This window comes from Chaetodon auriga, chromosome 7 (assembly GCF_051107435.1).
Source record: "Chaetodon auriga isolate fChaAug3 chromosome 7, fChaAug3.hap1, whole genome shotgun sequence".
Classification (NCBI taxonomy): domain Eukaryota; kingdom Metazoa; phylum Chordata; class Actinopteri; order Chaetodontiformes; family Chaetodontidae; genus Chaetodon; species Chaetodon auriga.
In genome coordinates, this window is record NC_135080.1 from 10,345,900 (window position 1) to 10,372,968 (window position 27,069).

At 44.3% G+C, this 27,069-nt stretch overlaps 1 protein-coding gene across 3 annotated transcripts in view; it reads right to left on the reverse strand.

Moving 5' to 3' along the window:
• Positions 1 to 27,069, reverse strand: part of cux1b (cut-like homeobox 1b) — a 60,719-nt gene that overhangs the window by 22,587 nt on the left and 11,063 nt on the right. For all 3 annotated transcript variants that reach the window (XM_076734298.1, XM_076734296.1, XM_076734297.1), the window contains exons 2-8: positions 20,793 to 20,903; positions 16,796 to 16,843; positions 11,637 to 11,715; positions 8,904 to 9,041; positions 6,731 to 6,854; positions 4,182 to 4,258; positions 3,650 to 3,716 (exon numbers count right to left, since the gene is read on the reverse strand). In XM_076734298.1, coding sequence (XP_076590413.1) covers positions 3,650 to 3,716; positions 4,182 to 4,258; positions 6,731 to 6,854; positions 8,904 to 9,041; positions 11,637 to 11,715; positions 16,796 to 16,843; positions 20,793 to 20,903 — 644 coding nt within the window. The remainder of the gene's footprint in view (positions 1 to 3,649; positions 3,717 to 4,181; positions 4,259 to 6,730; positions 6,855 to 8,903; positions 9,042 to 11,636; positions 11,716 to 16,795; positions 16,844 to 20,792; positions 20,904 to 27,069) is intronic.

Sequence of the window (27,069 nt, forward strand, 5' to 3'; positions counted from 1 at the left end):
AAGACATCACTAACTGATGATAATACAACACACTGAACGCAAAGATGTGAGCGCACATGTGTGCTGCTGCGTCCATTAAGACCTTTTTGATTTCCCTGCAATCTTTTGATAGTGAACCCAATAACCCACACAGCTTTTGTATTTGTGTGTCACAGTATGAGAAACAGTGTTACGTCTCACAGGCTTGAGTACTACTGATTTGAATGTGTTTAACAAAACAGACACAGTTGATATTAGGTCAACATTGTGCCACAGGCAATGCAGCAAAAAGAATCAGATGTGGGTGGGAGAGCTTTTCACTCTCCGCTTTTATTCTTTCCCTAACAGTTAAAAGGATCTAGTATGCATTTAAGCAACATAATAGTACACTACCTCACCAGCTTTTATCCTGTCTTAAGCTATAGTGTGCAGGGCCCATGTGCGCACTCAATCGCGCTGCCGTACACACAAACGTAAGGTCAGAGAGCCAACAAGCCAGAAAAGCTTGTAATGGAGAGCGTTTATGGGTAGTAATGCAACCCAAATACACCACCGCTCCTGCTCCAAATGTGATCATTTAATCAAAGTACAGATGCACAAAGTCTTCTTAAATAACCTTTGGATTTGGCTGTATTTGGGAATTATAAAGGCAAAGCTAGAGGCTGAGGGCCAAAGCAGATCACAGGGAAGGGATTTTCTGCATATCCTGATACAGTCAGTCAGTCACTGGGCAGGGCAGGAACTGTCCATGGCCAGCCAATGCATCCAGTGGAATTAATTCATCAAACACTGAACAGTAAAGGGAGGGTCCTACGGAACGACAAACCCTGATTTCAGGCCACCAAAACTTATCCACAACCTCTATACAGCAGCCACAGGGAGGAGCTATAGAGTAGATGCACAGCTGTACTTGAAATTGCATACACAAAACAACACACACTCACACACACTCTTTTGTACTATGAAAGCCAATGGGTGCACCCAGTGACATCAGTGAGTACTGTAGGACTTCTGAAACAAGCCCAGAGCCTCTAAGCCCCTACTGTACTTCCTTCATCTCAGACAGGCCTTTTCATCTCTTATCATCTTCTCTCTCTTGCTCCTCACTCAACTGGCTCCTTTTCTTTTTCCACCCTCTGCCTGCCTCTATCCTTTCCCCTCAACCCGTTTCCCTTCCCATTGCCATCCACTTTTTTCCTTTCATCTTTTTCTTTCCCCCTTCCACCTCCCCTCTCTCATCTTTCGCCCTCTCTTCCTCGGCCTCTGTCCTCGGTGCCAGCAGGATATTCCCCTGATTTAGATTTTCATTTCCCTCCTCTATCACGCTCTTATCCCCTCTTCCTCGCTGTAGCCTCCAGCCCGACTTGCTTTCTGCCCTCTAGCTTTCATCACTCCATTCCTTTTCTTTCCTTGGCTTTCTCCACATTGCGTTTTCACAGCGTGTTACCTTAGGGATTTCAAGGAGGCTTAAAAAGAAGCTAGCTGCGAGTGTGTCTGTGTGTGTCTGTGTGTGTGTATGCTGTGATGCTGTGCGCTAGTTTGTTTTTCTGTGTGCTTGAGATGGACACAGGAAAAGCCTACTGACTGTTGCTTAATTATCAGCAATTAAATGCTTTTCCCAAAATGGTATCAAGGCTTTATACACAGATAAAAGTACACATACACACAAATATATATATATATATAGAACACACACACCCTCACACACACACACACACACACACACACACACACACACACACACGAGTGTGCACAGCATCCTGCGGGGCTGGGGATCAATATATCATTAATCTTTAACAGGGACTAAACGGGTAAAACGCGGCCAGCCAGACCCTCGCAGCGGCAACACAGAGAGGGGGCTACGCTACATCTGCAGGCCCGCCTCCCACTGAAGCTCACACACTCTGGGCGCTGCAACATCGACCAAATTCTCAGGGAGTGTGTGCACGTCCATGTGTGCGTGTGTGTTAGTGTGTATTTTAAAAGGCAGATTACCCGAATGCAGCAAGAGGATGGGGGATTTGTCACGCAATGTCCTCCTTAGTGGAAAGTTTAGAGCAAGTGTGTGTGTGTGTATGTGTGTGGGTGTGTGTGTGTGTGTGTGTGTGTGTGTGTGTGTGTGTGTGTGAGAGTGTGTGCGGGCAAATTTGTGTTTGTGTGGAAAATGTGCGCGATATGTATGGCGTTTGTGTTTTGCAGTGCCAAAATGTATGCAGTCAAAGGGTTAAAAGTTGTGTTCAGCCAAACACTGGCGATTTGCTCAGCCAAGCAGTAAACGGGGGAAGGACTCCAAGGACTGGGAGGGTGCAGGGTTAGAGAGGGTTTGTGTGTGCTTTAAAGCGTTGCATTAAAATTTCAGATCACAGCACGCCACATAGTCAAGGACCCTGACTGCCTGAGGCTCACGAGTGAGTGTGTGTATTTGTATGTGTGTGTGTGCGAGCGTGTGCGTGAGGATGTGGGCCGGCATGTGTTTATTAGCTTCTGTAAGCAAATGGGGCCTACTATATGTGTCTTTTCATAATGTGTTTTCTTCTGACTTAAAAGGAACAGACAAGGACAGGAAAGGGAATAAGTGTAAAGAAATGAGAGATAGTAGAGGAGAAATAAAAAAGAAAGGGAAAGAAAATAAATGGGGGGGGGGGGTCTGATAGACTATGAAACCTATTGATTAGTACCATTACACTGCATGTAATATCTTCCTGTGGCCTTTCCTCTTACACTCAAAAACGCACAATGTAGGAGATAAAAGACAAAGTGTGGGAGGGAGGAAAAGGGAAAAGGGAAAAAAGGTATTGTGAGGGAGAGAGAGGAGGGATCGATCTGTTTTTAACAGCCAATCAATTTAACAACTCTGTTAATGGAGAGACACATTGAGTTTGGGGCATGGTAAATTGGGTGGTGGGGAAGCCTTAAAAGCCAAGTTGATACTCTGCCGTACTTTGTGTACGGTGTGCACGCAGGATGCCCTTGACCATTTTTGGATTTATAAGAGTTCATGTTTCAAGGAAAGTGTGATCTGTTTTTGCAGCGCACCAGTTACCAATAAAACGCCATGAAAGGCTTTGTTTTTCTAAGCAGAATTTTAAACTTTCTGAATGCGGTTCGGATGCTCACATAGTTGTAGTTCCTGCTACTAATCCCGAGGGAACAAAGGGTGTGAATGTCATGAAGTGCCAGTTCACAGTGTGGAGTGCTGACATGGAAAAGCTTCTGTTCTCATCCTCGCCACCACTATGAAATCAATAATGATAGATGCCTACAGCTCAAGTAATTGAAGCTACCTTATCTTACAGGTCCCGCAAGAAGCCTGAGCGGCTTTAAGTCAGGGATCTCAAAGTGACCCTCGTCAGCTTTGCCTCTCTGTCATGACCCTGATGAATCAGAGGGAGCTTTAGCCTACGCCACAAAACAAAAAATCTCTATTTTGGTGCTTGCTGTGGTGGCAGAATGCATCACAATCCCTGTCAGTATTTACAGTGCGTGGGTAATGCTGGGCTTTGGAGGCTGCTGAGCGGTGTGGGAGACAATCCAGCTGTTAGGGAGAAAATGGGAGTTTCCAGGGAAGGAGATGCACTAAACAGGATGATTATGTCAGGCAACAGACTATGGAAGAGCCAGAGGGGAGAAGTCACCCGTAAACACACACATAGATCAGCAAGACACGTACTTTGCTGTGGATTCCTCATCATACTTGGTCTTCAAATCAAAGAGCTCGGCCTGAGTTGTTTCAAGTGCTGTAAGAGATGGGAAAAGAGTCAATTGAGAGTTTTCCCACTACACGTCAAATGAACAACTTGTATCCGAGTATGAAGAATACGTTTTAAAAACCCTGAACACATATTTTCTCAACCAGCTCCTTACTATGAGAAGTTTGAGTTATTTCACATGATTTCTGGATTCTGTTTTTGCCTCTGCATGTCTCACTGGTTTGAAGATGAAGACAGTTGTGGAGCTATTTGCTCGTGTTGTCAGGCCACTGTCACTCTGATCGGATCAAACCCACCAAGCTCAGACGACAGATTAAGTTTTTGAGTGTTAAACTCCACCGCAGATGCAGTGAATGAATCCGTAATACAAAAACATTTTTGAAAGTAAGTTTCCAGAGGCTAGCACAACCGCATATTCAGTGATAAGGTTTCCATTTTCTCCGAGCTGGTTGAAACAGTGCCCAGGTCTGTAAAGAGCGAGTAGGCTGGTACCTGTCTGTAGGGACTGGGCCTTGTGTTCGGCCTCTTCCAGCCTTGAGGACATGGAGTCCTGGCTCTCCTGGAGTTTCCTACAGAAGGCAAGAAAAGGAAAAGCAGGGAGCAGAAAGTCACAGATAGAGATACTGAGTCAGTAAATCTTGGGTTCACACTTTGTGGCAACTATTCTCTATTTTCCCACCATTTCTGAAGTGTTTTCCCCACTAAAATCCTCCCAACACAACCCACTCCTCATTAAGCAGCCCTATTAGGCAGGAATGTCTGGCCACTGGGGCACATTGCACCCAGGGGGAGGAGGGGGGGAGAGGTGGAGAGAGAGAGGGAGAGAGAGAGAAGGGGGGGGGCAAACCACAAGGATAAAATAGATTCATTCTTAGCATATAAAAAGTTGGGCTCTGCTGAGAAATTGCCCCTGCGTGTAAAAACATCAATAATCTAGCACAAAGACAGTCTTTATGGCACTCTTTGATGCCCCCCTTCTCCGCCAATCTGTCTCTCCTGTCATCTCTATTTTTCTGCCCTCTACTTCATCCTTTCATCTCACTCTCTCTCTCCCTCCTTCCCTCACTCCTTGCAGGATAAAATGCATCAGAGGTGCCATCCATTTACTGCCCCTCTCAGACACAGGAAGTCAGCTCTCTGCAGACAGGAAGGGGCCTATAAAACACTGACGTAAAGGAAATACAGTTGGACAATTGATCTTCTAGTGTACGTCTGAAAGGGGCAGCGAGCTTTAACACAGCTTCGCGGCAAACAACATCATTGACATGAGGGAAAATATGAGATCTGTAATGTATGTTTAGTAAACACAAACCTTGTAAAATCAACTTCAAGCAGGCCAGAGACTTTTTTAAAAATGATCACTAAGACAGAGTTCCTCTTAAGTGTTTCAGTGACTGTTATGTAGTGTGAAAACATCAGCGGCGATCGCTGGCAGTGCTTCGTGCTTTGGAATTAAAGCAGAATATGATGCAACTGCGAGGAGGTGATCTAAACTACTGACACGTTTTCTCAAGAAAAATGTGATCTTGACCCAAGAGTTTTTGATAATCTATACGCGGGTAAAAGTTACTGAAAAGGGACTGAAAGCAGGAGTCAAAATACTGCTAAATGATCAACCACCACAGAGGACGTCGTTCCTGTGTAAACAAATAAAGTGATGCAGTGGAAAAAAATGAGAAACTTACATATATACATGTATAGATATATACCACTTCAGACTTTACATTAGCATGACTGGAGAAGCTCTCCATACTGTGTTGAGCTCTGTGAGTGACGTGTGTGAATTTAATCTGTTGCTTTGAAGTTTATTGCTTTAAAGAATTTGGCGGAGCTTAATTTCATAGTTAAGATATGTTTTCAGGTTCGATACATCCATCATAGCCTTTAACTCCTGCTCACCCGCACTGAAAATGTGCTGTCTCTTTAAGCCCCGAGGCTGCAACAGCTAATCGAATGAGTGCTCATCATTTCAGTTCTGCGCAAATGTTTATTTATGCCTTTAATTCAAAATAGGAGCACACAGTTATCCAAGATAACTACTTTTAAGATAGACAGCTCAATTCTCTTCTGAACTTGATGTTTATTCACATGATCATTTAAACTGGCCACCATCATTTCAGTCTGGATGTAATGACTGATGTAGGAGGAGCAGTGCCCAAGTCTGTTCTTAGGTGAACCAATATGGCTGCCCGCACCTTGGGCAATTAGTTTAATTATCTTTATGCTGAATGGGCTGCTTCGTGGGAAAGGACAGTGTCAGAAATGAGTCACTCAAGCCTTTGTAAGACTTAATACATCATTTCAGTAGTTGGAATTGTTTTTCATTTTCCCAAAATATCTGGCAGCAATTCTGAGCTTATTTATTACTGCCACAGGCTTCATGTATATCTGAAAATCACACATACTTCAGAGTGACTTGAAAGTGGGTTTGAAACGGAAGAAACCTATTAAATTGAAATATATTACTTTGTGTCAAAATAAAGTGGCACCCATGCACAAATTTTGCAATTATAGTTATTTGGTGGGTTTCATTTAGATACGTTTTATTTTCAGACACAGTAGATGGCTGTGGCAACAATTATTCAGAATAAAATAGTTGAAATCTATCGTGGTAAAGACAGAAAATAGGAGTCTGTGGTGTTGATTCCCACCCACAAGAATGGCAAGCACCCACATGACAAAAATGCTGGCATTGTCTTTTATGTAGGTTATTTTCCATTCCTGCATCTGAAAAAGGAAGGCAGTGTCGAGGAAGCAATGAGCAATAATTTGTTGATTGCACCGATAAATACGAGAAAAAGTCCACGGACTATTAGCTATGAAGAAATGATTAAGTCGTGAATAGCTCTGCTAAATAAAGTCAGAAATCTTAATGCTATCACTTGAAGATTAGAATCACAGCAGTTCTGCCTGAGGGCAAAATGACCCGAAGGTTTAAAACGGCAAAATAATGCAGAGGTTGTTACTTGACACACACACACACACACACACACACACACACACACACACACACACACACACACACACACACAGATTTATACCTCTCCTTCTCTGCATAGTCGTTGTGTAGCTGGAGCTGCTTTTCTTGCGCCAGGTTCTCAGCTTGATTCTTCAGAGACTGCTCATACTCGCGGATCTTCTCCTTCAAGGCCTTAATGGTCACCTCTGGAGAGGTAAAAGCAGAATGTCGGGCGTTGAGAGAAAAGGAAGGAAGAGTTCAAATACAGGCAATTTGCAAAATTATGTAGAAAAAAGACTATAGTGGTTTGCCTAGATGTGATAAACAGCAGTGATGACGATACCGCTGATGAGGGGTGTGGGTGTTGACCTTTGCTTAAGGAATAGCATTTCATATCCCGCATTCTCCCTCTGTCAGCACAGACGAAGGCCGTGGCCCCTATGGCTCCTGCCTAATCTTTACATCCACGACTGGTATAGAATATTCAGCGTTCGCCAACAGTAGATATGCTGTATTCATTAGCGCTGCATTAGTGCTGAAACCCCATAACCTGCTGACGGCTGAGCTCTGTATGGGGCAGCCTGAAATAAATCTAGCACATAACTAGGGTAATATATAGGCCTCAGAGTGTGTCTGTGTGTGCGCGCGCGCGTGTGTGTGTGTTTCTCAAAGAAAGATATAAGTGAGTGAGACAATGATAAAGAGCATTGCTGCTTGCTCCCTTTGACTGAGGGCTCTTAGCACTTTGTGTGCGTGTGTGTGCGTGTGATTTAAACTCCAGTCTCACTGCTCTGACACATAATCAATAGAGGAGAGTCCCCTCAGAGCCCTTTTACCCCTTAACTGCTTAACTGAACTTTAAACATTTAGGTTGCGGGGATCAATGGCCCCTGCACTCTTCGTATGCGTGTGTATGTGTGCGTGCGTGTGCAAGTGTGCGGGCGGGTCTCTGTGTGTGTTTAACTGGAGTGGGAGTTCCACAGTGTGTTTTGGGGTTTAAATATCCCCCATCTATTGAGGCGGGAAGGAGGGATAAAGGATGAGGGAACAGGAAAATCAATGGCAGAATGGAACCCTGCCGCTATCGAGCTGTTCCAATTAACTCTCACTGAGGAAAGGGGGATTCCAAAACATTCCCTGCTCGCTCACTCACTCCTCCTTTTCGACTGAAATTACACCACTTTTATTACTGCTTCTCACTCATCTCTCTGCCTTTGTCAGTTTTTCCATCTTTCTTTACCCTGAGGTAGCCTGTCGTTTTTTATTCATGAAACTGTGCCTCATGTTTTTTTCCCCCTGAAAACCTATTTGAAAATGTAAAACCTTGTACAATTTTTGTGTTTTTGAAAAATGTATGAGGCATTAAAATATGTTGAAATGTGGCCTCTCCCTTTGAGAAGGGCTTCTAAATATGTTTCTTTGGCCTTACATTTGCATTTGAAATTTGTCTATATTTCTACATGCAGACATAATGTTGAGGGTATCCTCAAGCATCACTGTGGCAAAGTAAGTACCTCAATATTTTCATTAATAATTGCGTCTTGATTAGGAAATAATGTCTCTGTTTTATCGAAAAAAAAAAAAAAATTTAATTGAGACATTTTACATGTTTATTTTTACTTTTGACAGTGTGCAATTTCTAATCTTAGCAGCAGTTGAAAGGCAGAAAAATATATAAAACATTTGTACTTTTGTGGTAGTCAAATCCAAACCGGAAATGTGCAAATGGTTTGTTGTCTTGCTTTGTACCTGATTTCAAACAGACAAACGTTAATTTTCATGTTCATGATGTGCCAAAATCCTTCACTGTGGGACTGCACAGATCCGTTTTTTCACTTTCACACCAGGCCAATCTGTATTTTTTCCATTTTATCTATTTTTACTGGGACAAGGCACATTGATCAACATCATGTAAACGTGCCCGAGTTAGCCAAAAGCCTAATTTTTAACTGATGCCCCTTGGCAAAATGTTAAATTTGCCATTCAAATAACAGTATGCGTAGGAGTTGTCTCATTCTCACGGGAGCTGCCTGCTTCACCATCTTGTACATTCAGTGGTTGTAACTGGTCATAGTAATCAGGGAGATGCAAAATATGAGAGAATACAACATTAGAACACTGACAAGCTACACAAATACTAATTGTGGGTGAATTAAATTTTGACACGTGGTCATCTGTGATTAATTGTGCAGCTTATATCCATGCCCCTCTCAAGGTCAGTAAGTGTGTGCCTCTGCATGTATCCTGGCCCTGACCTTGGTTTTTGACCTCTGCAAACTCTTTGTTATAGTCCTCCAGTGTCTCTCGAAGTTTGGTGTTCTCTGTCTCAATGTCGTGCATCCTCTGGAGCTTCAGCTGCAGCTGCTGAGCCAGCTCCAACACAGGTACAGGATCTGGCAGAGAGAACACACACCACGTTAACACGCTGCAAAAAGCAGATTACACAAACAAGGGCGGCAAGGTGGCGTAGTGAGCTAGGAATAACTACTTTCAAGGCCCTGTGAGAGCGCAGCGTTTGCCCTGGTGAAGTGTCCTTGAGCAAGGCAATGAATCTCTAACAGCTTTAGGAGAACTGTCCTCGAGCTGACCCTGACCTTTGATCTCCATTTGGAGAATTACTGGAGCCATCATGGACAAATTACTAACAATATCATGATACGGTGAGTCATATGTACAGTCACGGTTGCATCGGACAGCTTTTGGTCAGATCTTAAATCTTGAGTTAAATATATGCCATGTTTGTGTTTTTATTCATGGTTATTACATGTAATAATGCATTTCCTGTCTAGGTTGACTGATCTTGTATTTACCATACTGTCATCTTTGACTATGAAGTGCATTGTTCAGCAGTAAAATATCCCACCCCGGATATGTCTTTATCATGAACCCTTAACAGCCAAATGTGAATGCTGGCCAATATATTGTTAATGGATTTGAACTATTCTCAAATATTGATATCAGCCTTCAAGCAAATCCAGTATTGGTCAGGCTCTACTGTAAATACGAGCAAGATGTTAGTGCACTTAACTGATTAGAAAGGAAAGAACAGAACAGAGATTTGGCTTGCCACAACAGTTTACAACACTGAAAGGTCACGGTTAGTTTTCAGATTCTGTATCAACAAAAGTTTATCCATAAAAGGTTACTGAATGATAAACTATCAGCCATTGTATCAACAGAGACTATTGTCGGGTTTTGAGATAAACTTTGATTTTGTATGAGGGGGAAAAAAATAATGCGTCAACTGCTGACACAGCAAGGGAAGTGGATAAATAACACTCAGAGGGACACAGACGGTACCATAGATGAGACACATTAACAACAGAGATTACTGGGCTGTGATCAGTTAAAGTGTTCACTATGATGCACCTTGAAAGCGAGAAAAAAAGAGAAACATGCGAGCAGACAGATGGACAAAGTGGAGCTGTAAAATAGGCAATGCAAAGGGTAAATAAAAGATTAAAGAAACAGAGACAGAGGGAAGAAAGACAACTTTCTGGAGGCATTTTACCAACATCTCTGTGAACACACAGCAGGGTTAACTGTCAGTGTGATGAAGAGAGCCCTGTCAGTCAGGCCAATCACATCTGATTGGTGCTCATGGGTGGCAGACTGGTGACAGGCAGCCAAGAGACGCAGGCGACGCTCATCAGCATGCCAGCTAAAAGAGCAGTTTGTGTGTGTGTGTGTGTGTGTGTGTGTCTGTGTGCGTGTGTTTATGTGTGTGTGTTGTACAGATAAGAGGAACTGACAGCTTACAGCTGGGGGTAAGGGCTGTGTGTGTGTATGTGTGTGTGCGTGTGTGTGTGTGTGTCTCATGTCTGACGCAGTTAGATATCTTAACTATGCTAATGAGAGATCAGCAGAGAACGATTGGGGAATTTCATGCTGATTTTGTGCTGTCAAGGTGACACACCATGCTAAGCTCTGACACGCACACACGCAAACAGACAGACAGACACACACACACCTTGTCAGTGACACACATGTGTGCACTTGCATAGAGTCTCATACAAATACACACTAGTACAAACAAACACTAAGGAGCATAACTGTATGCCCTGAATTTGGACTCCTATGTGCCTCAGCGCCCTTGAAAATCAACTTTCTCTCCATCTTATCAAACCTTTGTCCTTCACACAGCCCCCCCCCCCCCCCCCCCAAATCAACTGTACAGCCTGTTAAAAGCAGTTTGACTTGTGGGCCACTGGTGCTGAGCGCTCTCGCCAGACACCTTTAATCTAAAGCAGAGCACACTGGGCTGACTAACCAGGCCTTCAGCTGATAGAAGACAGAACAAAACACACTGTTTCCTCTTTCAAGACTGCTGCATTAGTCAGGCTGCTCTGTGTCTGTGTGCGTGTGTGCATCAGGCATTACATCATTGTCTCGCTGCAAGTTAAGAATAGCCCCGTCAGAGCTGGCGCTGACTTATTGGGAGCAGTACAATCCAAAGATATTACTGTAGGTCTATCCATGTGGGAATATGATGACCTCCTTACGCTATAGATGAACTCAACTCCTCTCTCGTTCCTACATACAGGGCCCCTCCAGGGCTCCCATACAGCTGAAAATCTCCAACCAGTAGCTCTGTGACTGCATGTGTGTGTTCTGTAACACTGTGCTGCGTGTTCCTCCACGGCCTCAGTGTGCTGAAAGTGACTGCTCATGTGTGCACTTCGAGCAGCCAATCGTGGGCGCACTTGTCATCCATATCAGGACACACCTTCTGTTAAGACCCTCTAAAGGCTTCACCAGCGGAGATGAGATCTCGTGGGGACATATTAAGGCATCGCATGCGCCTGGATGCACAGTGAAGGAGCACCAGAGGGATGGTGTCATGCTTTTTCCTCTTCCCCTGTTGGTGCTGTCTGCATGGATAAGGGGGTCTCCTAGTCACGTTTTTTTGGACTCAGGGAGGTGTCTAGACAAACGCACACAGACATACACAAGGATGCACGCAGCAAAGACAATAAACATGGTCTTACCTGGGACATCGATTATTTTCTTGTACACGTTCAAGAAGGCGTTCTCTGCTTCTTTACTTCTCTTACTCAACGCATCAATCTGCAAGGAGAAAAGAATGGTAACTGTCATTTACATCACCTCACATTCAAACACAGGCCCATTAAAGTGACAGTAAGACTAGTCTACATACAGATGGATGGCAATCAAAGGTAAGGTGCTGGGCAATCACGTGTCACCAGAACAGCTTCAATGTGCTTTAGCATTGATTCTACAAGTCTCTGGAACTGTACTGGAAGGACGGAACAAAATTCTTCTCAAATATATTCCTTCATTTGGTGTTTTGGTGATGGTGGTGGAGAGTGCCTGTAGATGCACTACAGGGTTGAGATCTGGTGACTGTGAAGACCATAGCATATGATTGACATCATTTTCACAGTCATCAAGCCATTCAATGAGCCTTCGTGCCCTGAAGATGGGGACGCTGTCAACTGGGAAGAGACCACTCCCATCAGGATAGAAATATGAAATCACAGGATAAAGGTGATCACTCACAACAACTTTGTATTGATTTGCAGTGACCCTTTAATCTAAGTGGAGCCAAACCATGCCAGCAAAATGCCCCCCACAGCATAGGAGAGCCACTGGCATTCAGGGCTGGTCTCTTGGTGTAACCCACACATGCACTTGCCCATTTGTCGAAAATATCGTGAAGGACAAATCACCTGACCATATAACTTTTTCCCACATCTCTGTAGACCAGTGCCTATGGTTTTTGCACCACTGAACTCTCAAATGTGCATTCATCTTTTTAATGAGGGGTTTAGGCACCGCAACCCTACTATAATATCCCTCTCTATGTAATTGTCGATGGACTGTTGTTGCTGACGCAGTCTGATCACGTCCTGCATTTACATCCTCAGTCACCTTCGGAAGAGTTGCTCGTCTGTTTTTCACTACGTATCACACTAATGCACAGGCATCAAATGTGCGCTGTTGACCACAATTTCCAGCCCTATTTACTGACGTCTCTCCCATACATCTAAATGCAGATGTCACTTTAGTCACTGTTCCTACTGAAACACCAGCCAGCCGAGCAGTCTGTGATTGAAGCTCCTGCCGTCTGTGCCTGAACAATGAATCCTCTATCAAAGACACTTACATCTTTCCTTCTTGCCATCTTTATACAAAATCAGCATCAGCCTGCTCAGCATTTTTACACATGCCACAGAGCATGATTGGATGTTAATTGCTAAACTGTAACATGCAGCCCACCTGTGAGGAAGCGTCTACATTTGTTATATTTTCCACTCCCTTATTCAGGATTTTTAATTTGTCACCCATCTGTATCTGTCTATCCTCAATGTGTGTTGGTATGTTGCATGCGATAGCAGTTATCTTGACAGCGGCTGGGTTTGGTGTTTCCTTCCCGTGGAGTCAGTTCAGCTGTTCAGCCGATGACGGATGCGTTTCGTTTGCCGCGTGCCCGTGCGTGTCCGTGTCGGTCTGTCCTCGAGTGAGTGTGCCTAAGTCCGTCAGTCAGTCAGTGTGTGCGCCTGTGTGTGAATGTGTGTGTTCGTTTCCCCTCCAGCACGCTGACATCATTAAACAGCTGGCTCAGTCTTTCCAGCCACAGCAGGGGCAGATTATTCAGTCAGCTCTTAGCAGCAATACAGTGTGGATCCATTACTGATGCAGCCATTAACACAAGAGGGCACGGCATGCATTCCATCACTGATATTATTGAAATGGACAGCATTAGAATGGATCCATAAGAGATTAATTCCAAAATCATTCTGGGGGATGACTTTTACACTGTTGTCAATTCTGAAACATGAGGCAACAAGCTCCAATATAGTCTCTGTGTCACACTTCAATATGAGAAGCAGACAGAGTAGGCGAAACGCATCTGAAATCAAGTCTAAATTGAGGGAAACAGATGCCAAATAAAGACATTCAGAGGGTGCTACTGTACTGGGCAGAGCTACAGCTGACTACTCTGGCTCACGCTCTCAGACTAAACAGCCTTGTGTTTCTCTTCCAACTCCTCCAGCACACTCACTGAGAGAAAAGGAATAAAGACAAAAGCCTATATAAGTCCAAATATAAAGTCTTCACATTCCCAGCCAAGCCAGTAGTGTAGTTGATGGGTGGTTTAGGGGTTCTTGCCACTGTAAACAGAGCGGGCTACATGTAATACTGCCTGGGCTCCTATGGGAACCTAATAAATCTCCTCACATGGCTTTGATTCATCTCTAGTTTTTTAGCCGCAAAACATCTGGCCCTGTGTAGGCTGGTGCCAGCACCCCTCCCTCTTTTTTCCCCCCTTTATTTCTCTATGTCTTTCCCTCAGTCTCTCTCTCTCTCTCTCTCGATCTCGAATTCTCCGTCTTGTCACTTCCATGTTCTCTGACTCATTTTTTTTTCTTTCCCTCAATCTTTTTCAGTGTCAGTCTTTCTCACATGCTTCTCTGTCACACACTCATGTCTAACTGGCATGTACAGGGCTCCTGTCTTGCTCTCTCTCCCTGTCTCTCTCTCTCTCTCTGTCACACACACACACACAAAGTCCTGCTACTATATCTCATTCTCACATCATGCTGCATCATGTACTTTACCCTCTTCATGTGCTGTGTGACATTGAGCGATCAGGATCCTCAAATGCAAGGCCACTAATGGGAGATTACTGATGCTGAGCACTAATACCTCTCACACACCAGCACCAAACCTGTTCATCAGTGTCGAAATGTGTGTACATATGTGTGTATATAAGAGTATGTGATCAGAGGCTCAGAGGACCATAATGCAATCTCATGATGAAGAAGAAACACTCACAGACCATTGCAAAAGATGATCTGCCGATGGCGGTGAAGGAAGCCGGCTGCGTGACTGTACAATGACTGGGCCAAGGTCAGTGGTACAGCAGCTTTATATAGCCCAACATGGGAGGCAGGAAATAGACATTTAATGTAGGACACACCCTACAGTTAGAGGCAGGTTAACTGCAGGACCAGAGCCATTAGAAGACCACCCAGGATTTGCAAATACAACCCTGCTGTTCCAAACTGCAGCTCTTTCAACCAATCCCAATGACATCTGCTATTACATGCTCCCCTGCCCCCATCCCACACACACACACACGCACTGACAGACCAAGCAAAACAAATGAAGTGACACAAATGATACCTCACCAGTATCAGTAGGTTACCGATGAGAAGTGCTTGCAATTGCAAAAGGTATCCCTGACACATCCACACACACAAACACATACGTACATACGTCAGCAACTTGTGCCACCATCACTCAGCACCGCCTCGCTCCCCTATCTAACCCACAGTGTGTGAAGGGCATCAGGCTGACCTGCGCATGTGTGTGCATGGGAGGGTGTGTGTGTGCACGTTTGTGTGTGTGCGTGTGTGTGTGTGTGTGTGTGTGTGTGTGTGTGTGTGGCCCCAGTGGAGTCTGATAAGGGGAGGCTATGGGAAGCAGAGACTGAAGCCTTGGATAATGGAAAAGCTTATCTGATCGATGGACCAACAAGAACACTGAGCATGCAACATACACACAAAAAAAACACACGTACATGCACACACATAACCCGTTTACCAAAGTGAGGCCTTGTGGAAACAGTACTGTTATTGGTAATAATTATGACCCAAGGGCATCCACCTTTCAATGACGAAGATTAAACAGAGTATCAAGAGTTCCAAGTTCCTGGGCTAAAACTTTTTATTGTTCTGTCTGAGCTCCACATTCACTTAGTAAAGATTTGGGCTCCTAGGTAAAATGCTTAAAGATGAGTTACTGTGGGACTTCCAACAGGAAGACCCTCTGGTATCTGGCGCTGTCTTGTCCTTGATCAAAGCACCAAGGGGTAGGCAAACAAAGCCAGGCTAAAATTACACATTCTCTGAGCTACTCATGTTGTGGCATGCAAGCGCACAGAATAGTCGACTGATTGATGGGCTGCTCTAAGACTGGGGCGGGTGTACAGTATTATCTCAATAATCATAAGATAATGTCTTTCTCAGTTCCGCGACCACCCACTATGTGCCTCAGCGTGTTCTGGTGTGCACGCCGTCGAGGTGTGTCAACACAAGGATGGTGGAAACAGCTGACAAAGCCCAATTATATTGCTGCCGTTTCTATTCTCTAAATAGACTGTGGATCATCAGCAGAACATGGTGGAACCACTATAAATTACAGCATTTTTACATAACCACTGGCTGTGGTTGCTGCTCTAACACAAGAATATGGAAACTAACCCAGTGTTAAACTGTAATATTCTATGGCCAGTAGCAAAGCAACCCTGTCACTATCCATTGAGATGATTTTGTATGTGTGCGTGTGTGTGTGTGAGTGTGTGTGCGTGCTAGGGAAGAGATACTGTTGGGCTCAATGTCCACCCACTCCAACCCCAAATAACGCCCCAGTCTTAACCAGCCGCTTCCACTCCTACCCTCTGACTTTCACATATGGGAGTGAACTGGAAATGCGTGGCTGCCAGAAAGGAGGAGTCATGATGGAAATAGGCCAAAATGATGGAGGAGGAGATAGAGGGGAATGGTGGGAGTGTGATATAGCGGGCAAACACAAAAGTCACCTCTTATAGGTCAGGGTACATGAAAACCTAGGGCGCAACATTAAATTGAAAGTAAATAAATGGGCCACAATGAACAAAAATGGCTCATGATTCACCAGATCAACAAAAAAACAACAAATAACCCCACCGAATCATGCAGACAAACAAAGTCTGAGGAAATAGCATTCGGTGAGTTGTGACTGGCTAGAGCCGGGGTTTTGTGGTGCTTTTTTTTTTTTGCAGGATGCAATTTAAACACACCCTCGGGCTACAGGACTTCATGAATAGGACAGAAAATCAAGAGCAGAGCAGAGCGAAGAAAAGAGGGAGAGAGGAAAGAGGGGAAATGAGATAGTGGCGAGAGAAAGAAAAGGAGATGGCGGAGAGAAGAGAGGAGCGAAAGAGAGAGAGAGAGAAGCGAGCGAGAAGATGATTTAAGAGGAAAGACGAAAGCGGAAAAAGGAGAGAAGAGCACTGAGAGAGGGAGCAAGACCAGTCAACGAATGTCAAACAGGCTTTATAAAATGCACTGCTGGAATGCTGTGCTCGAGCATGTCTGTCTATCACTATGTCAATACAAATTCCCAATAACACACTCACCTCTCCTTGGAAGCTCTTGAGCAAAGGGGCAACCTGTTTCCGTAAATCCTAAAAGAATAAAAGAGAAGAGGAGGTTAGTGAGTCTCAAAAATGAGATAATCAACAGATCAATTTTAATCCTAAACTAACACAGGAATATGTGGCAGTGATGTTGAGAGGCAGTGAACACCTACTGAGTTTTAGACTAACAGACCGTGTCGTGATCAAATAAGTCACTAATTGAAATCAAGTAGCGACCACTCTTGCCAAAGCGAATGAATCATGAGTGATGCGTGAGCGAGTGATGAACACAGGAGTAGGGAGGAGGCCAGGTTTGTACCCTGAGGTGCTCTGGCGGACTGCGTTTCTCATCAGAACAGGTGCAGCACCACCTGGGCCACCCAGAGGCACCACTACTGCGTGTGAGACAGAGAGCAAATGAGCCACAGAGTAGGCCTACAGTTAATGCAAATTGTCTCCGTGCAGTTTTTACTATAAAGCAAATGCTTTTCATCCCGCAACTCCCATTGCATGACTTTCCAGTACAAGTCAGCGGTTTCAGATTAGATAGCCAGTCGAGTATGTATCAGGGGAACATGCAAATCACCATGCTGTTAGCTGAGCCTACATCCTGACGAACTGAACTGGAGCGTACGGTAAAAAGCACGGCAGAATAGGACATTCTGTACAGGAACATTTGATTTGCACACATACTCACAAAACTGCCTAATGAAGATGTGAAGTAGGGCAACGACAGATGTGTACTCGGGAGACTCTGCGCCTTTTAGAAACCTCTGCCTAAAAGCCTAGCCGATGCTGCAGAGAGCATGCATCCCAAACTGACCTGGGACCAGCGTCTGGGGCTGGTCTAATCCCAGGTTGGTCCAGACAGGCCGCTTGTCTGGGGCTGAGGACAGGTCATGACCTCGGTGACCCTGCCTCATTGTTACCTCATCAGGGGTCGTTGTGGCTGTTTGTCTGGGCCAATTCAATATCCCCCTGCTGGGGATAATGACCTCCACCCCATCCCTGCCCCCACCCTGCTCTGGCTCTTCCCTTCTCACACACACACACACAGACACACGCACACACACGGAACAAGCACGCACAAAAGAAGCAAAGTGGCAGTTCTGTCATTTGCATTATATTTTGATAAGATCCTCATTTTTCCATTTAGGAATTCAATTTCCTCTCGGTTAGTTTTCAAATGCTGCACTAGTTCCTCTTTGGATTACGAGAAGAATGTTTCTATTTATCCTATTTTGCTTCACTTCAGGTTCCATTGTTTTGTCAGAGCCAAACAAAATGCACGAAGACATCTGCCTCTATTAGAGTAAATGAGCATACGAGACCTTTTTTATTTCACTATTTTACACCATCAGTCTGCTATTATCGCAGTGGCTTAAAATGTATGTAAATATTTATGTATACACAGTGACCAAAAAAGAAGCCTCTGTATAATGTCTTGCAGTCTAGTCTAGTAGTCCTCCAATAATTACTACCTTTGTTCAAATCATAATGTTCAACATTTGTTGAGACTGCATCTCCACGAGGAGGAGCGGCTTCAACACTGCCATCATTTTGTAAAACACACTTTAGCATTGATCTTATTGATCTTTTAGGAAGAGATAATTCAATTTCTAATGTTATTTGAGTTTAGATGTTTATCCTCTCATCTTGCATTTTTGTATTCTAAGTTTTTGGGGGGTGACTAAACACTGCAGCTTGAAAAGCTCACACACGCGCTCGTTGAACACCCGCTGCACTCACAAAAACAAACACATTCAAATAACATGCAGAGGCAAGCCACTGCTTTCTGCTGAGGACCCGAGCTCTGAACCCCTTTGGTCTACTCTCTGGTGCTCCGCCCCCCTGCCCCCTCCACTTCCAAAGATTTATGACCATATAACATAACAATGCACGCAGACACCATGGTCAATCTGTGTGTGTGTGTGTGTGTGTGTGTGTGTGTGTATATGTGTGTGTAGTGAGGGGAGTGGAGTGGAGGGGGCCAGGCAGCAGGAGATGGATGGCTGGTGTGTGAGCTGCCGGCAGACAGCAGACAGGCCAGCCCAAGGAATCCTCCAGGGAGTATGGAACTCCCATTCGCTGTCTGTCTGCCCTGCAGCTAAACACAAACGTGTGTATGTGCATGCGTGCGCATACACACACAAGCACACTCAAAGTTGTTTTACTACCACTGCCTCTGGCTAGCAATCTTTGGGACATTTTACAACCATTCCCACCCTTGCCTTTATAACAGTGTGGTAGAGGAGCCTTGACTAACTAAAAGGAAATTAAGAACTGGATGAATAATTCAGGCAACTTAGGAGGCACAGTGAGATGTAGTCTCAAAAAAAAATCCAACAGTGTGTCAGTCCTAATGAATTATGAAAACTTTGTTTTCACGCTGCATTTCTTTGCACTACTTTCAAAATGCTACAAAAGCCTGTGTGTGTGTATGTGTGTTATTATGCAGACCATGAGTGCAGTTCACGCCGAGTACAGCTCAGCAGACTAGACACAGTCAACGTGGGTCGGTCTCCTGGTTGTTGAATAATGGATCAGAGACGGACTCCCGCTCAGCCTAATGCAGTCTGATCTGATGTGACTGTGATCTCCGCTGACTGGTGCAGACCACAGAGAGCTGACAGCCCCGCTCCATAGGCTGGTCAGCCACACACAAACACACAAACACACACACACACACACACACACACACACACACACACACACACACACACAGAGCCACGCAACAGACAGAAAACACAGCTCTGCGATCGCGCACAAGACGATCGGGGCATTTTTAATCAAGCGCAGGCCATTGCACGTTACGAACCAGACTATTTGGTAGGCAGCCTTGATGCTTATACACTTCCAAACGCCGAGAGTTTTAGTGCTGATTCCTATTGAGCCTGTTACAGCCCTGTAATGAATCCTGTCGCTCGTCTTGCCTGGCTCAGATTCCTCCTCCACATACCAGGGAGATGCCAGGGGCCACACAGACGCCAGAGGAGCCTTCCTAAATCACAGCCTTGTTACACTGATGAATGTGTGTGTCCTGTTCTGTGATCTAGGCTATCTGCCTCTGTGTAGTTGTGTGTGCACCTCTGCTTCTCTGCATGTTTTCTTTGTGTGCATGCCTCTCTCTCTCTCTCTCTGCCTCCGTATGTGTGCCTCTCCACCTCCGTGTGTGCTGCTAGTTATGTGGTTACACTTGAAAATGAGATTAGAGATGAATGTGTAGGGTAAAGTGAAATTAGCGTCTTTTGTATGTAGGTACAGTTTCCTCTGGTGTATATCCCTCTACACGGGGTGGGCTACAAGCTAAAGTCAATAGTCACAATCCTCATCCTGTGGTAACTATAATAGGCCTACTGTCAACTCCACCGAGAGTTGACAATTTTCTATCCACCGTCTACTCCATTCATACATAATTCATACTACCATCAATAATTCACCATGGTGACATTACCAATAATAACACAACAATACTTTGTTTTCGCTGTGTGGTTTAAAATGTGTTGCCTTGGTAACAGAGATGAAACAAATATTCCCAGGAGGAGTGATGGGAACATAGGAACAGGACAGAATTCCCTCCTGATCCCACTTAGTAGTGTTGTCACACTCTCTTTCTTTCTCTCCCTCCTGCTCTGCCTCGCTCTCTTTCTCTCTGTCTTTCTCTTTCCTTTCTCTCGCTCTCACATACACACTCACGGACCACACTTTCTGCACGCATAAAAAACTAGGTCAGATAATACAAACTCCTGAGGGGTTTTCTGTTTTGTCTCTTTAGGATTTCAGGGAAACTAATGGAGAGACTATTTTTGGGAGCCAAGCCCGCATCTCTGCACCGTCTACTCCTCCCCTGCTTCCTCAGTAAATAATCACCGCTACATTTATGAAGAGGAGAAAAGACACAGAGAAACACAGAGGCAAGCCGTGATTGTCAAAAGAATTGCAGGATATATGCGTGGCTGTGTGTTGGTGCGTGTCCGCGAATATCTGATTTTCTCACCTCTGGTGTGTTCTTCTTGAACTCGCGGCTCAGGTCGATTAGTTTCTTCCTGGTCTGTTCGCTCTCGTCCTGTCTGTTGGCAAGCTGTGTGGCGGTGGCGTCTAGTTCTTTCTGCAATACAAAACACACAACTTGTTTTATTGGCCAAGAAGAGAGCTACACATTTTATCATATCATTATAGTCACAATCGTTGTTATCGTTCGGGATAAAAAGACATGGGCTCCACAGACGAGACAGCAGACTCCTTGACCCATCTGGCATGCTGCAAAACTACCCATCCTGCCTCAGCTGAACTTGGCCAGTATGTTGCCGCAGCAGAGGCAGAGAACAGAACCACAATACCGACATCCCGCCAAGGAAAACTCATCTAGACCAGTAGTTTCATCTACCAGTATAAGCAATAACTGAGCCATTCAGAAGTCAGTCAGAATTCAATCAATCAGTCACCACAGTGTCGGGCATGACAGCCTCTGTAGCAATAGACTACTACTACTACACACATGCAGTTCACAACAATTATTGACTGTCTGTACCAGACAACCCCTCCTCTCCCCACATAACAACAGCACAATTATCAACAACAGCAGTGTTGTCAAGGCTGACACAGGGCCCGCCTTTATCCACATCCATTTTGCATTGTTATTAATAGCTATTTATGGGACTTGTTCCAGATGATGGGCCAAGTGCTGACATTAACAAGACGTTCAGGCCTTGTAAAGATTGTATCTCTCTCTGCTGAGCGTGTAAGTGTTGCTGGATTATGTTTCTGTTGGATTCTTGCCTTCTGTCACGCTCGCTCCCCCCCTATTTTTTCCATGCTCGCTACAGATCATCCACTCACTCATTCAACCAGCGGTACCTTCTCCTCCATTTAAATCTCTCTCTTCTCCCTTTACTCCGCCTCCCCCTTTACTTCTTCCCCCCTCCGATCCACCTCCTGTGAGGCCGCCCACCCCTGAGAGTGATTAAACGCTGCTGAAGGGCCGTTATGCTAACTAACACACTAATCATTTAATACACACATTACCACAGGGGCCCTTGTGGCTCAGTCTGCTGACAAGGTCCCAAAACACACAGTCACGCACACGCGCCCACCGCCCCACATCACCCACACCCCCGAACACACACACGAAAATACAACCCTCTAAAGAAATAGTGTGATCAAGTACTAATTAGGGTTTTTACCCCCATCAGCATTAAGTTTATTCCCTGACCAGCCGTGATCTCGTTTTATCCACAAACCATAAAAAAATATAACAAATGTTGGTCTTCTGTCCTCTGCAATGGATTGCATGCAGAAGCACAGGACGTTTGAGAAAAAAAAAAAAAAAAAAAAAAGTAAAAAACTGCTCACTTGCTTACATGCCATCTTGCTCTTACTGCCCATGGAGCAGTTGATGTAGCAGCCTGTCTGCCCATGGCCATGGAGCAGCTGCACTATCTGTTAGTGAATTCGAGCGTGCGCAGAAGCTTGTGCAACGCTTGATGAAAGGAGGAACCTAATAAATTTTAATCACGTTAAATTAATTGTCAAAAAATGAATGCTCTAGTTCATGAATAGAGGTGTAATTATTATATTGGTAAAGATTAGCTACAGGAACAAAAATATAAGGCCCAGTTGGTTCAAGATATTAACACATATTAGTCACTGGCAGATATTAATCACAATATGATGTATTAGGCCTTCAGGCTTACTTTCCAAAATCATTTTAATATAATAAATCAGTAAAACACTTCAGTTTAAAGCCTGATCTGAAATCAGAAAGCAGCTAACAGGGTAATTTCAGGTACATCCCAAAAGCAAAGAGATAATGCTGTTAATTATTCAAGCTGTACCATTAAACACGAGGAATTAATTTGGAAATTATGGACTCTTCCTCTTGGAGTACATGATCTAAATCACTCCATGAGTGAAATACCACAGAGGCCCAACAGAGTACAGGCTTTTGGTTATGAAGTATGTGCGTGCCTAGGTGTGCGTGTGTGTTACGCACTTCAGGACACAATTAAGCGCATCCAACTTGAAGAACAGTTTGAGTAAGTTAATTAAAACCTAACATATTGAAATGAAGTTTGGTTTGCACCATCTAAAATCAACAGGGCCTCTAAAACATTGTTTGGCTCTTGCAGTTTTAACTTTTGTCTCATAACCTCATATTGTTGCTTATTGAGTTGAAATAAATAATCTTGGAACAAATAGTTTCTTTATTAAACTTAGAATGCTCTTTGATATGCAAATGAGTCCATGCAAACTTCAGGTAAATCTATTTTCAGCTAAGGAAATCAGATTCAAATAAATTGATTAATGTGCTCCGTTTCCAAGCAAAACTGAAATAACCACAGTTCTCCACCAGGGTTCTGCTTAAGGGGGTCATGTGCCAATCCCTGACGTCCTTGATTCTGTCCAATCCCTTTCCAAAACCCTGCGTATATCCCAATGTGTTACCAAATCCCCATTCCAAAAAAAAATTCTCACTGCTAAGCTAAATAAACACATCACACATGGAAGAGGATTGATTCAGTGCCAAGTGGGCAAGTAATTATGGGCATGGTCTCAGTTAGAGAAGAAAAAAAAGAGACCCTCAGACCCAGTCAGGTTTTGACTATGCAGCAAACTCTCCGCCCACATCAGCAAACACGGGCAGACTTTACACTCATCTTGCTGATAGAGCGTAACATCCAGAAGTGCACAGTCCCTGCTGCCGGCCCCTCGTTCACACACATCAAGTCTTACTGACGGTTACAGACCAATACTATTCACATTTTAAGCAACATATCACAAGCACAATAAGTTAGGTCATATTTAAGTACCTAAAGTGAAATACTGAGCAAGCATGTTTGGGGATTTGCTCTGCTGTTTTTGAAGAGTGTGGGTTTGAAGAAAAATATAAGTGGACTTGAACTGTGGTCAGTTTACATGTTACAAAGGTGCAGACTCAAGCTGGAAACACAGAAAATGTTAACGATAAAAAACACAGTGGTGCGAATGTGTTTAAAGTTCTTTCAGTTTATGAAAACAAACTGAACTTACAAAGTGTTTGACGCAGGATTTTTCCTATGCAGCTATTCTGTTTCAATGGCTAAATGTGTACCCAACATGTCAAACTGACTGTTTCCTCTGACACTGGTTTCAGAAGATTTACATAGGTCCAACAGATGCAACTTCCTCATAAGGTGATATTCTCAAGTTTGTAGTATTGTATTAGGAGTACAGCTACTTGCCCACATTTAGAATTGGTTGATATTTACTCTAAAATGATATTGCAGATTTCAATATTAAGGATAACCTGTTTGAATTCTTTGCAGTGAGGACTGTCAGTGCCCAATCGGTCCAGCTACCTGATCCTTGCTAACACCCACATCGCAGTTTATATTACTGTCGTGACTAAAGATAGCAGATAGCTAGATTAATAGACGGCTAAATAGAAAGATGAAGACCTTTCATGTTTATAATGACTGGAATGGTGACATCTGTCACTATCCATCTAAAGTCATGACAGTGAACACAAACGGCAACACTGAGTGTGGACAGGGCAGCCAAAGGGATTGGTTAGAGCCTTTGCATGTTTCAGTTTGAACAAAGAGGTCAGCAGCACAAGGCTTGAAAAACACTGAAAAACTGATTCAGACTAGAACTGAAAAAATGCATACCAGTACAAATTATCAGTAATTTGGAATTTATTAAGAAGCATCCACTAACTGCAACTCAATTGAGCTATTTTGCTGGCTTCATCAAGCTCCAAACTTTTGGAGGGGAATACTGTTAACTTTAGGCAAGTCTGCTCTACAGGGGCTCTGCCATCTGGCATACCACTGGGATTTTCTTTCAGTCATGTTTGACATGCTAGTTTGATAAACCTTCCAAATTAACATGTCTGACAAGGAGCCAAGACGTGAAACTCTAAATAACAAAAAACAAAAAACACTATTAAAGGAGTCTATATTTGACAATACAGGATTCATGTAATGACAAGAAATATAAGTAATTGCATTGGCAAAGTGCAAATACCAGCACTTGTGTTGATGCTTCAATGTGCACCGAACAACATGCATGAAAAACTGCATGCTTGGGCCTTCAGGCCTTCAGGCCTTCAGGCTCAGTCTCAGTCTCGAGGTCAGTACTCTCTGGCTCTCCTTGGTCCGACTTTGAAACATTTTACTTTTCAAATCTCAAAAAACGGTTTAATTTACTGGTGAATTAATTCATTTAACCATTCACATTAACTCCAGCGCTATTTTTAAATCTGGCTATGGCTGGTTAGGACTGCACTGTCTAGTTTAGCAGACGATGGAATATGGTGTGTGCAGGGGAGCATTAAGTGGGCTGTAATGTCTGTGTGATTGCTGTAACAGCCCTGCTTGGCTTGGCTGGACTGGCCCACAGCAGCAGTCCCTGTCCTGGTTCATTTGGTCGTCTGGTCAGCTGTAAAGACGATTGGAACAGATTGCCAACACTCCCTAGAGAGACTTCAACACCGACTTGGCCAAGAAGCCTCCCGCACACTGCTCCACACGCGTGTGCTCTCACATGAATGCACAGACGGGCCGCTGCAGTAACTTGGGGAGCCCAGTCTTTCCACATTCTTTTGAACTCCATTTCAAAAGATGAAGTCTGCTAACATGTTCGCCCAGCGAAATTTGGCATGGTGAGCTATGTTCACAGCTAGGAGGCGAGGCTGGGCCAAACGAAAATGAGAATCTCTCCGTCTGTGGCCATAATACTAATCACCGATAACGTGTCACGGGTAAACAAATCCTATTACCACCGGCCATCGGACCCAAGGTGTATGTGTGTCTGTGTTCATCTCTCCTAATGAAATTCCTTCCACTCATCTGCAAGCAGAGAGAGGCCTTCTATCTGACTAATTTGCTCTAATTACTCTAATGAGCCACAGGTGATGATACAGTGAGACTGATTAATTAAATGGGAGGCACCAATCAGGCATGTCTGATTATGCCAATCATATCGACTACAGACTAAATGAGATAACAGGAGACAGACGCACTTTAATTGAGGTATCAAAACTTCATGGAATTCCTTATGCCCTCACGCTCCGACGATGCCGAGACAGATAGGCTGGTGGAATGACAACAAAGTTATTGTTATGTACACAGTATGAAGTCAATCTGCAGCTGCCGTCTGTGCTGCCACAGTGACCAGGAGCGCACGCCGGAGGAGAGAACACCACACAAGGATTTGCTTTAGATCTCACTCTCTGTAGAATAATTGGGACTGTAAGTGCTAGAAACGCTGTTTACACCTAGTCTGCAGTCACACATGCCAAGTAGTCTGCCACTACTCTTTTAGTCCAAACACAATGTAGGTTAACTGCCCCGCATTCGGTGCATGTTTTACACATTAATCTAATGGAGTACCACTCTTGAATTCAAGCCACGCATAGGAAGAGACAGACAAAATGCATTCACTTCTTCTCAGCAATGCTAACACCATATTAGTCACACTACAGAAGGGGCTAATATTTTAAAATAAAACTTTTCTGTGTGCATCACAAAGTGAGAAGCCATTTACAGCCTCTGTGCTTGGCAACATGACACAGATGTTTAAGAGATGAAGTTTTCTGTCCTGCCACTGCAGTCACTAATCTTTCCTTTTATCTCTGACATGTCTGAGGCTGTTATGTGGTTTTGATAGTAAACAGTAAAGGCGTCTGGAAAGATGTCTTATCTGAAATCTACGAGGCCTACCTCTGAAACTCCCCCTCCATCGCCCCTCACAGTGTTCCACCTCCTATGCGGCTGACTGTTCTGTATGCCAAACCTACTGTGTGGGGGTGGGGTTGTGGGGTGGCGGCTCAGTCAGGAGCGACAGCCACGCTTGCTACAACGACACGGTACATGATCACAGATCACAGGCACGCCCCCTCAAAACACAGCACAACAGCAGCACAGATAAGAGACTACAATCCTGGCTGCCTGTCTGCCTTCCTACCTTTGACATAGCGGGGTGCACAACTTTAAATGTGCCAGCAGAGCAGATGCTGTTTTCTCAAACCACACAGGGTTTGTAGACGCAAGTCATATCCTCCTGAATCTCCGTTTTTTGCTTTTCCTCTCACCCATTGGAGTCAAAGCCGCAAAGTTTTCTTAACCACAAGCTAACACAATAGTTTCACAGTGACAACTGAGGCCTAAACACTTTTGTGTGCGTGTGTGTTTGTGCAACTGTGCGCGCATCTGTGTTTGTGTGCAGAGCGGTTGGGGGCGGGGGGTCAGCCTACCACTCTCCACAGTCTTACAAGACGCTTGTGGTCCCTG